The sequence below is a fragment of the Colossoma macropomum genome, unplaced genomic scaffold, assembly GCF_904425465.1.
Source record: "Colossoma macropomum unplaced genomic scaffold, Colossoma_macropomum, whole genome shotgun sequence".
NCBI classification, from domain to species: Eukaryota; Metazoa; Chordata; class Actinopteri; order Characiformes; family Serrasalmidae; genus Colossoma; species Colossoma macropomum.
Window position 1 is genome coordinate 37,059,501 of NW_023494793.1, and position 12,081 is coordinate 37,071,581.

Below are 12,081 nucleotides of genomic sequence, written 5' to 3' on the forward strand. Positions count from 1 at the left end.
CTAATGAGGCGATATTGTGAAGCTGCAACTCAGTTTTAATATTCAGACTTTCTTCCTGTTCTATACTTTGTGTTGTGTTATTTGTTTACCTGGTAACAAATTGTTATATGTTGTGCTGCTTATTTCAACAGGACATTCCTGTAAGTTAGATTTATCTCTGTGGGTTATCCTGATTAAATCAATAGGAGGTAGTAAAATTGAGTTGTAGGCACAATATACTGGCAATGAAATCTTATAAGGTCTTGCTATCATACACCAAATAAGCGGACAATGCCCTCTGTATGAACTGTTATTAGCAAATAAAATGAATCAGGTAATTCATATCATATTAATAACCCCGATAAAAACACTGCATTTCGACTCCATATTCTTTGAACCATCACATTTATTACAATTATTACAATTTTAATTACGTGGACATAAATGGTACACCGTCATGACTGAACCTTACAGACAACCTTACAGCTAATTCTACTTCAGAAAAAAATGTATTAAAATTGCCAAAAGACATTTGTATTATTTAATTTCTGATATAGGTAATAAATAATTTATTGATTATTTTGTTGTGTATAAAAAAAAATGCTAAAATTCCTACTTGACATTGAAGGCCCTAATAAGCCCACTAACCCATTCATATGGCATTTGTCTATACAGAGTATGAATGAAAGCGTAATGTCTATAAGACACACAGGTTTTGTTCTAAAAGAGACAATATGGAAAATATGTTTATTGGCTTTTCCTCTAAGGCCCATTGTGTTACCATGAAAGACATGTGCCATTTAATAAGTTAAAGAGTGTAAACGCCAGCTTCTTTACTGTTAGGTGGTCTACAGGAAAGGGCTACACCTTTGTTAAAGCTATGCAGAATTATATGTTGTACCATCCTCTAACAAACTGTATCCAAATACACCATCAGAAAAAAAGATACTGCACAGCTACATTCCCCCATTTTTGTATTCTCAAAATACAGGTTTGCATTTCCATAGGACAGCTGGGGACCCACCAAAATGTCTTGTACTGCTGGGCTACTTTTCAGTGTGGTGTGCAGGGTTGGGCTGTTAACCAGCACAGTGCATGCAAGAGTGGGAAAGCACACATGTGTAGAGCAATCTGTTAAATTAATGAATAGCCTAAGCAACATGATAACAATCACTTAAAAAAGCACCATAAATATATAATATCTAACAGCAAAATATTGAAAAGGAATGAACTCACTCTAAATAGTTGTGAAGCAACTAATCATGTGAACAACATGCAAATTGCAGTCTTGTAGGCTACAGAAATGACTGATCCATCAGACAGTCAGATGGCCACAGCTGTGCAAAGTGCACTTAATAAAGGTGAATACATGACAAAGTCAACTAAAAGCAAGTCTGATGTTTCTGTGGGAGTGGTAGAAAATCTTGTGGGATCTGGACTAAAAACTTTGCCCAGGCACAGACCTCTACCTTCAAGGTACAACATGGTTCTTCTGTGGCCCAGTTGTGAACTTTAAATGAGTTTTAAACGTATATTCACTTCTCCAGGGAAAATGTGTACATTTCTACTTTTTCATAACTTTTCTCTTTTTAAATAGAACAGTTAAATAAAAAGCCTGGAGTTCAGACAGGGTGTAGTCAATGCATGCATGCATAAATAAATAAATAAATAAATAAGCAAGCAAGCAAGCAAGCAAGCAAGGAACTGCAATATGGTACAATTATATTCCCTAACTAAAGTTACTGAACAGAGTTTAGGAGCAAGTTGCAAAATACAGGAGGTCCTGGGGATCTGGGACCCCTTTACTAACCTCTTGGACTCCTATGTCTCAAAATCTAAATTCTGGGGGGTCCCTGAAAATAATCTTCTCATGATGTTATGCTATCTGGGAAAAGAGATGCTCAAATTCAGGGAAAGGTCATTGTTTAGCTTGCTTCACAGACAATCGAGCTTCTGTCTTTGGTTTTTTTTAACTAACTAGATACTTTGTCTGCCTCAGGATGGCGCTGTAGCAAACTGGTTTAGCTAGTTGGTCCTTCATAATCTAGTAAATGTAACTATGACCAGGACACCTCTGAAAAACCTTATGCTGCAGCATATTTTTAAATGTGAAGACTTGCCCAATTTCCAGAGAGACTGGTGGAAAGAGTATCATTTCTCAAACCGAAGCAGAAAGAGGAAATGTGTAAGATCTCGATTAATGTGTGGAAGAGCGCATTAAAAAAGTAGAAAAGAGCATTTCCAAAAGAAGAATTGTTGAACCAAATATGTTGCTGCCATTGAAGCTAGCATCAAAAAAAATGTATTAAAATTGCCAAAAGACATTATATTATTTAATTTCTGATATAGGTAATAAATAATTTATTGATTATTTTGTTGTGTATAAAAAAAAATGCTAAAATTCCTACTTGACATTGAAGGCCCTAATAAGCCCACTAACCCATTCATATGGCATTTGTCTATACAGAGCATGCATGAAAGCGTAATGTCTATAAGACACACAGGTTTTGTTCTAAAAGAGACAATATGGAAAATACATTTATGGGCTTTTCCTCTAAGGCCCATTGTGTTACCATGAAAGACATGTGCCATTTAATAAGTTCAAAAGTGTAAACGCCAGCTTCTTTACTGCTAGGTGGTCTACAGGAAAGGGCTACACCTTTGTTAAAGCTATGCAGAATTATATGTTGTACCATCCTCTAAAAAACTGTATCCAAATACACCATCAGAAAAAAAGATACTGCACAGCTACATTCCCCCATTTTTGTACTCTCAAAATACAAAATACATACAGCGCTGCTATGCATGTGAGTTAGCAGCCAGCCAGCACTAGAGTAGCAGGCTAACAGGGGACCTCTTGAATATCGGGGTGTATTTCGCACACTGTGTAGAAGTGACTAATATATTGAATCGCATATACTCATGTACTCTTGTGCACATAATTCATGCACTTGTAACTGGTTGTTCTGTATTTCTGTTTTATTGGTCAGAATGCAACACTGGACTATAACTATAAATGGACACGTTCCCCAGAATCGATCTTGCGTCTATGCAGCCACATACTGTCTGTTTTCTGTTAGAAGACTATTCTCAAATAAATAGCAAAAGTACGTTGTCTGAATGTCGGCGTGTACCACGGAGACACATACAAACTCAAGTGAGGAGAAAAACAGGATCATTAAGGTCTTCATAACAAAGACATCTCTATCTTTATCTTCAGATCCTCTACCCTGCGTAAGCACTCTCAGTTTAACCTACATGAAAGTTATAAACACATTGCCAAGAAGCATCTACAACAATATTTTTCTACTAGGTGTTGCCCTTTGATTGCTTAGTCATACCACAATCACAGAAAAGTTCAGGGTTGTCCTTCAATCATCCTGGTTTATGCTGGCTGCTGGCATAATTTAATGGCTGGTTTGGGTTTAGTGGAGGCCAATAAAACCAGGTCGGCAAATGATATGCCAAATAAGCGGTCAATGACCTTCCTCAGGTTTTTTAGCAGATAAAATTAATGAAAAATTTACACCAAATGAATAATCTTGATGAAGTATTGTATCCTGTACAAAACCATTCTTACTCTCCAGTAGAACTGCTTAAAATACACTGCAGAGGTCTGCGCAGCAGTTAATAATAATAAATAACAAATAAAAATGAAAGCCAAGCCAAAACATGAGGCAAGATAAGTGTTTGTTTCTTCGCCCTTTCAAAAGTCACCAACAGCCTTTATCTTCCACTGTTTATCACTTAATGGTCCTTTCTGATATTATATATGACTATATTTTATCGTTTTTGGAATGTTATTTATAACAACCTCTTTACCCATGAAATAATCTGAGCATCCAAACTCAGAAGATTGGATGCAGGGCAGAAGTTGTTTTTACTGAAAAGCAGAAACAATGTCTAAAACTTCTGGGAATAACTTAAAAAATCCTTCTTGCATGAATGAGTTTGTGAAGCTGTCCACATCATGATTCTGAGAAGACATACAGTTCAATCTGTTAAAGTCTGACTGCAAAACAAATGTAAACACAGAGATGATGGTGAGTACTGTGTTTAGGATTACTTGGATTGTGAGAAGGACACGCAACTAACTTCTAAGACTGAAGTGGAAGTTTTGGTGGAGAAACATCCTTACAGATTTCTCTGAAAAAAACTGAAAGCAGGTCTCTCAAAAAGAATGGAAGTAATAAAGCAAAAGGTGGACACGCTAAATACTAAATAAAATGTTAATAAAACGCTACATACTAAATAAAAAAAATATTATATGTAGTTGTTGAGGCTTCTGTGTACAGTGCTGTGGAAAGGTTTTACACACATTAGAATTAAGCATTTATTTGCACAGTAAAACACTAACATTAGAATAAGTACAAATAATATTAAAACAAAATGTCAACATGTTTGTTTAACCATTTCCATTTTCTATGTATTTTTCTGTATTTATGTTTATATCTATTCTTATGATGTGTGGTGTTTTACACACGTTACCCACAGATAAGAGGTTTTCAACAATATACTTAGGTGTCTAAGACTTTGCACAGTACTGCATGTTTCTAGATTTTTCCTGATTTTTGATAAATCATTATTTTTTACTTAATTGCCTGTTGACCCTGTTGACATTTGGATCATGATGAGTAAGAGATCTACATGACTTTAAAAGAGGGCAATTTAAGTATCAATACATTAATGTAACAAAAACGCATTGATTAAAAAATATGTTCAAAAATCTAAATTATATGTAGTGAGACAGAACAATACAGTTTATTTCATTTTCTCCTCCATGGTTTTTTTTTCCATCAGCCACTGCATGGAAAACATCATTTTCCCAATTGGCCTAAAAGTTTACATGTCATTTTAGGCACCTAGAAATTATGTTTAAAAAGTTATTTTAGAATAAACAGAAATAACATCAATACAATAAATAGTAATTTCATGTATGTTGATGTGTTTGTTTAAACACTTTCAAACCTCCCCTTGAGACAGCCTGGTTATACGTGTAGTTAGCATCTAATAACTGGTTTGGTTAATGAGTGCATCATTAAAGTAAATCCAAACCTGTGTTCTTCTAATCAGTAAAAAATCTTCATTCTTACATTTCATTCTGCTTATTTTAGTTTGTATTTATTGTACATAATTTGTATATTTGTATAGGGTTTTTATTGATAAATGGCCTTTTCACAGTACTATATGGTGCAATGCTGAATTATAATTTAGTTCATAATTTAATAATTACATGTTTTGTTGATTTCCTAAGTGAAAATAAAGTAACACATCCTCTACAGAAAACATACTTATAAACACATACTTTATAAAATATAAAATGTGCCATAACTTTTGCAGGGGCCACATTTTATGTTGTTTTTCATTATATTAAATTCAGCAAATAAACAGTAATTTGTATTAAATTTGTAGTGTATTAAAACTGTGCAGAACTGTGTTCTCTGTATCAATAAAGATATGAAGACATAACACCATTATGTAAGAAAGATATTCAAGAAAAACACTTATCATATACTGATTGCATGTTATGTGTTGAAAAGATATTCTGTCATTAACAGTCATTACCACTGATAGCATACATCAAAACATGGTCTTTATTGTGCTATGGTAGTGATAAAGGTCTGACTGCTAAAGATTGCTCAATGTTGCTTATATAAGGGGTCTCTCAAAACAGAGCATCACCATAACAACTTACAAACTGTCATCATTAGCTTGTTATATTTGTCGCAACAAGAGCAAAGAAACAGTTCATTCCTGAGTTACTTGTGCTTATGGTAGGACTTGCATTTGAGTTACTAACTGATTTTACATAAATAAAATGTAAATATGCTTTGAATTTTGTAGTTGTTTTGGCTTGGCAGAGATTTGAAACAGCAACAAATGTCCCCAGTGATCTAACTCCTCCTTGTACTATTTATTCATCAGTGTTAAAGCACACCGACAAACGTGTACAATAACAGTCATTCACGTTACCATATACTGTCAACATACAACACAGGCAACACAGTTAACTGGACATTAATTTTGATGTGAGGTCATTACAATGACATTTAAATGAAATGGACATTTGTAAACATATAAATGGGACTGTATTCTAATTAACTAAAATAAGCAGTGAAATAGTGTGAGTTTGAAGTCTATCTGACAGGGCTGCGTATTTGACGTCTATATGCACTGTATATATGTATGAGCGTGTGTCCACGTTTACCTGCGTCTCTCTACTGTGTCTCTCAGGATCTCTCTCGTAGCTCTCAGCGTAGATGCGGATGGTAGCCCCCACTCCAGCTCCGGAGCCGCTAAGCCGGAACACAATGCGGGACGAGTCTGCGAAGATGATCCTCAGACCCTGCAAGACAGAGGGCAAATTCAGCCTCCATAAGAGGATACATATATGAAGCTCACAGTAAAGTCACTTTCTGAACAAACAGAAAACAAACAAAACCTTGCATCTTATTTTTAGACCATTTCTATTGGTTCCTTAATCCTGAAACTGGAGTGTGTATATATATATTTACATACATTCCTGACTTTTACAGTAAACAACTCTGAATGACTTTGTTCACATCTTAAGCATTGATTTATGTTAAAAAAAAATTGTTGAATTTCTCCCTAAATCTTGAACATGTGGCAGTCAACATAAGAGTACATATGATTGCACAACAACCATAAAGGCTTATCGTAATTCTGTATTAATACAAACATGAAAACAAAAATGCTTTGGAAGGCTTGCTAGCTTGACCTATCAGTAAAGAGATATTTACAAAAGTTCACTCAGAGACACTCACAACAGAACTTATCCAACACATTTGCACTTAGTTTGGGTACATATTTATGTTTTATGTCCACTTCAGCTGCTGAGTTTGACCAGTTCAGCTTCAGTTTTTGGAGGTGAGAAGTACATATTTGTAATAATGTTTTGAAACATGATGAGACGGTGTGTGTGGAGTCAATACAACCTAAAAAATATAATTCCGATGGATTATGGTACAATTATGTTCCTTGACTAAAGGTACTGTGAGGAACCCCAGTGACAAGAAGGGTACTGCCCCAGTGACAGTTTCATACCTTTGTGTATATATATATATATATATATATATAATATATATATATATATATACATACATATATATATGGAATGTCCAGGCATTATTAAATATGTAAATGAGTATCAGGAAAAAGCAGAAAACATATATACAGACTAACCAGGTTTATTCTGATGAATATCACATGACAATGTCTTATCTGGGAAAAACTGCCAAACCTGACTGTTGCAATATGTGAATGTTTAAATATAAACCTAAATTATGCACATTTAAATATACAAAACAAGCTACATTAACCCTGTGAATGAAATGAAATGATCAAATCTAAGTGTAATCTAAGCTCATTTTAATGGCCTTTGCTTCCAAACAAATTAACATCTGATTATCAAAAAGACTCCTGTTGTGCAGTTGGGGTAGTGCTCCACTAGATGTCAGTAGAAGGAAAACATATAGACAGACAGAAAGTAAGTGCTGTTGTGTGCTGGTGTAGAGAGAAAGATGTACCAACAGAGCCGTAGATTGCCACCACAATACCAGCAGTGCGTTAATGTCCTAGGGATGGGATGGTATGAAATTTTACTATACCAAAATGATCATGGTCATCACTATTATCCCAGTATTGTTAAAATACTAATACACAAAATAATAAAACACGAATACATTTTGATGCTGTTGCACTGAAAGTATTATTTTGTAGGAATGTGTCAAATTGTTAGAATTTTGTATATGCTAATTAGCTTCTCTCCAACCTTATATGATGTACTGAAGAACCATGAACTCTACACTCCACTTGAGGGCAGCGCAGAGCTTGTGTCTTACTTTTGGTCAGAATTTCTTACATGCAGTGGGCTAAAGGGACTGTACACCAGATGAGGAGCTCCATCCCATGCCACCAGAGGGTCTCTGGCACCGGGTAACGTCAGCAGACAGTACAAAGTGCAGCCAGAGATTCTCAGCCATAGTGCTGTGTCTCATGGGTGATCTGCCATTTTGGCAGGGTTAGTCAATCTAGGCTTTAGCATCATAGTGTCACAAGCTGAAGCTCATTTTATACACTACTTATATAGTTATAATGGAATAAAACTTTCAGTATCATCAGTGAATTCAGCCTGTTTGGTATCAGCTAATTAACTCTTCATAAATGTTTCCGAGGTGAAATATGATGTGGATAGTAATGTTAGTTGAGGTTAAAACATTTTGCATCTCATGATTGGCATTTGTCTTTAGACTGGGTGCTATTCAAGACTCATGTCATGCTATTTCAAGCCTCATATCACCAACTATGTATTTTTGGCAACACTTTACTGTAGGGTACTGTTCATAAGGTTACATGACAACAACGTGAGCTTGTCATGACAACTGACATAACCCTATATAAATGTTTATAAATGCTTATTCCAATAGGAATAAAGACAACTTCAGCTAACTGAACAAAACTGGTGAATGTAACCTTTATAGTAAATGATGCTTGATACGAGCTTTTATAAACATTTACTTAGGGTTGTGTTAGTCATCATGATGTAGCCTTATGAACAATACCCTACAGTTACAGAAGTGTTACAGAATTTTTTATACAGTAACGTAATAGTAAAGATCTTGAGTACTGTCACTGTCATGTCCAGTGTGATCCTGTAGACTAAAGAGTCCTATGCTTTTTTTTGTAACGCATTTAAATATCAATTTTGACTCAAATGCATATCCCTGTCATATTGATTGACCTGTATTGAACCTTTTTATGTTTTATGTAACAGCCAAAAAAATCCACAACTTAGGTAAGTTTAAAACTATCAGAAGCATCACCAATATCTGTCTAGATTATATTGTAAACATTCATTATATTGGTATGTGCTTTGCAGGGCAGCCACAGCAGCAGGGTATTTATTTTCATTGTGTCTTTTTAAAAAGACAATAATTATTGGAATTATTATATTTGAAATGGTATGTTTATTATAAAGTTTTATGTTGATGTATATCATTAAAACTGGTAATTGTCCCATTTCTACTCTGTGTGTGTGGGTGGCTGTAACAGCTGAGTGCCTCTTTGCTGGCCCCCCACTGGCGCTGGGCTGGGACAGCTGACACAATCCGGCCTGGAGTGGAATGTCTGTTGGAATAATACGGTACGTGCCGGGGTGTTGAGACGCCTGCACATTTGGGCTGTACAACCGCAAAGGCCAAACCACTCTGTGTGCGTGTGTGTGTGTGTGTGTGTGTGTGTACCACGGTACTTGTGCATGACTTGCTGTTGTCACTCTGTCAGACACTGAAATCATGAAGTGGCAGATCAGTCATTCAGAGTGTGACGTCCCTAAATACAAATGTCTGTTCTTCGTAGACATCGCTCTTCTGAAAGTCTGTGATTGAAATTTATCCTAATTGCATTTTAAGGTGGCATCATGTGTATACGTACAAATTCCAGAGTGACTCTGAGAGCACTACAATCTCCCAAAATGCACTCATAATTTCTAGTGAACAATGTACATCACTACGAGTCTCTCGTAACAAAACGTATCAGACTCTCTCCACTCTCTGGAGAAACTCTACAACAAAACAGCAGTTCTGTACAGTTAAAAACAAAGACCCTTACGCTGCTCATCATTCAGCAAAACCACTAGTAACTAGTAACCACTAATACAGTTTAGTTAACTATATTAGTTCTCCCCTATACAGCACAATACTAATGAGGGAGTCACAATCCATTTCAGTCAAAGTGATGTTTGACGTGAACAAGGGGCAGTGTAGGGTCAGGGGTCAGAGGTCAGGGATCAGAAGTTGAGGGTCTGGTAAGTGTAATGTGTAGGTGAAGGGTCAGAGTTACTAAATTGTTTGTGGTGACAGAGTGAGGGAATCAGTGAACGCATGTTTCTGAGAGGGAGCTGTCAGTTGTGTTACAGAAGGGTTGGGTGGGGGCTTCCACGCATTCCTGGATGAAACAGAGGGAGTCAGCTGGATAAATTCAAACAAGGGTGGAGGCTAAATGTGTGTGAGTGTGTTTGAATGTCATCTAGTAAAAGAACATGCTGTCGTTATTTAAAAAAAAAAATGAAAGCAGTGGACTGCTGAAGTAAGATTATTTTTCCCCTTTTTTCAAATTCAAGTCAAGCAGAATTCAGATTTTCCAAATTTTCTGCATTACTCATGTGAACATGGTCAGTCTGAGTGGTTTGATGTTAAACGCTGCATTTTAGGGAAATTTACTGTACAGTATTGGTGAAAAGAACCAGGAGTCACAATATCTACCACACATATATATCCATTTTATGTAACCACCAGTGAAATTACATGCATCTTCTTGAGTTTTCATATGTAATGTTGATAATGACTCAGTTCCGCAATAATTTTCAAAAGCTATGTTGTAGACTACGATCTTATCTCAGAACTAAGGTAAAACAATGTCTCAGGCATCAGGCAGCATATTCATAATCATTTCATGTCATTTCTGTGAAGTAACTTTTAGACGCTTAAACACTTCAGGCATCTGGTTCCTATCACTATCATTTATTTACGAAGATTTTTTTAAAAATTGGCAGAATTTCCCTTTAATGACGTAATATGAGTTAAAAGATAAAACATGTTTACAATGCAATAAACAGTAAATATGCCTGGTTTTCATTCATCTTCGGACAGCAGTTTAAGGAACTGATTAGCTAATTTTATTTGTATTTAATATATTATTTAGCAATAGGCTTTTGACAAATGATGTTTAAACTACAAAATGCAGCAGATGTCCTCTAAAGCAGATGTAGATATTTCAAAGCCTGCTCTTAGATTTCTACAGAAGGGGAGAGGAGGCACAACCTAACAAGAGCTAACATGGATATTTTATTTAGGTAAAGATACTCAAGCAGAACACGTTTTCGGTCCTGTTATATTCCCATAGTAATGTTCGTAGCAATCTGTAAATTCTGGCAGCAACTGAACAGATATTTCTCAAATTCTTTTGATTACTGAGTTGTGTGTATAAGTATATTCAACTAATAAGCTAGTTATCAAAAGGGCATATTAGAGCAGGGAAGGCACTACACAGCCACTCCATGGATTAGTGAATAGAATCCCACTAAAAAAAACAAACTAAAACAAACTAAAAAGACAAAGGGTGCGAATAAAAGATGTGATCACAGCAAATACAGCTCAAAAGTAACTTCATAATTAGTTCACAAACCACCTTAGTGATTGAGCACACATCTTTCCACCACTGCCTCCACAAACCTAAACCCATTCTTTTAAACAAAGGTGCCTTCAAAACTCCCAGTTACTTTGAGTGCTGAACAAAAATACAGCATTTACTTAGTATTTACAGTTACAATCTAGTACAAGTAGCTAAAATCTAGTCAGTGACAGACAGGTAGCTTTATTTTTCCAAGCAAGAGTTTTTTTCCCTGCACCTAAACATACAGTATAAGTAGAAAATGCATGTATAGAGATCCATCGTGGGTCTTACAAAACCAGCAAAAACTTCTGACTTGTGCTATAACACCCTTAGAGGGCAGCAGCAAGTAATTTATTTTAGAGCTCAAGCTGTGTCTGTCATCAGTTGGTAGATACTAAAGCTGCATCCAAAACTGCATACTACCATACTAAATAGTATGCCAAAAACAGTACACCGCCATTTGAAATGTTGACGGCTAGGAAGCAAGACAGATAAACAGCCAAACTGGCCACTTCAGGCTTTTATGTTAATAGTTGCATACAGTGACATGTCATGATTGTGACAGCCCTATGCAAAGCATTAGCATTTAACCTTCACACCTTAACATCAGCAATTTCACATTAGAGATTATAACTTAAGATTAAAACATAACACTCTGTCCAACAGCCACTCTTATTTGGGTGGTACGATAGCATGTAATTGACAAATATAAGCGTGTAAAGTTTTACAAAGCCCAGGCAACTCCTTATATAAGCGATTAAGCCGCAATACATTTATGTATCGCACTTCTATGAACCGTTTGAGGAGAAATGCAAGACCAATGTAAATGGCCGAAAATATCTGTTTTACTACAATTATGCTTATTTAAAATTAGTCTATAAACATTGATTGTGCACAGATTGTGTGCAC

The 12,081-nt window shown here is 35.7% G+C and overlaps 1 protein-coding gene across 1 annotated transcript in view; it reads right to left on the reverse strand.

Annotated features, from left to right (window-relative positions):
* Positions 1–12,081, reverse strand: part of pgm5 (phosphoglucomutase 5) — a 37,937-nt gene that overhangs the window by 5,469 nt on the left and 20,387 nt on the right. The window contains exon 10 of the mRNA XM_036579439.1: positions 6,188–6,325. Coding sequence (XP_036435332.1) covers positions 6,188–6,325 — 138 coding nt within the window. The remainder of the gene's footprint in view (positions 1–6,187; positions 6,326–12,081) is intronic.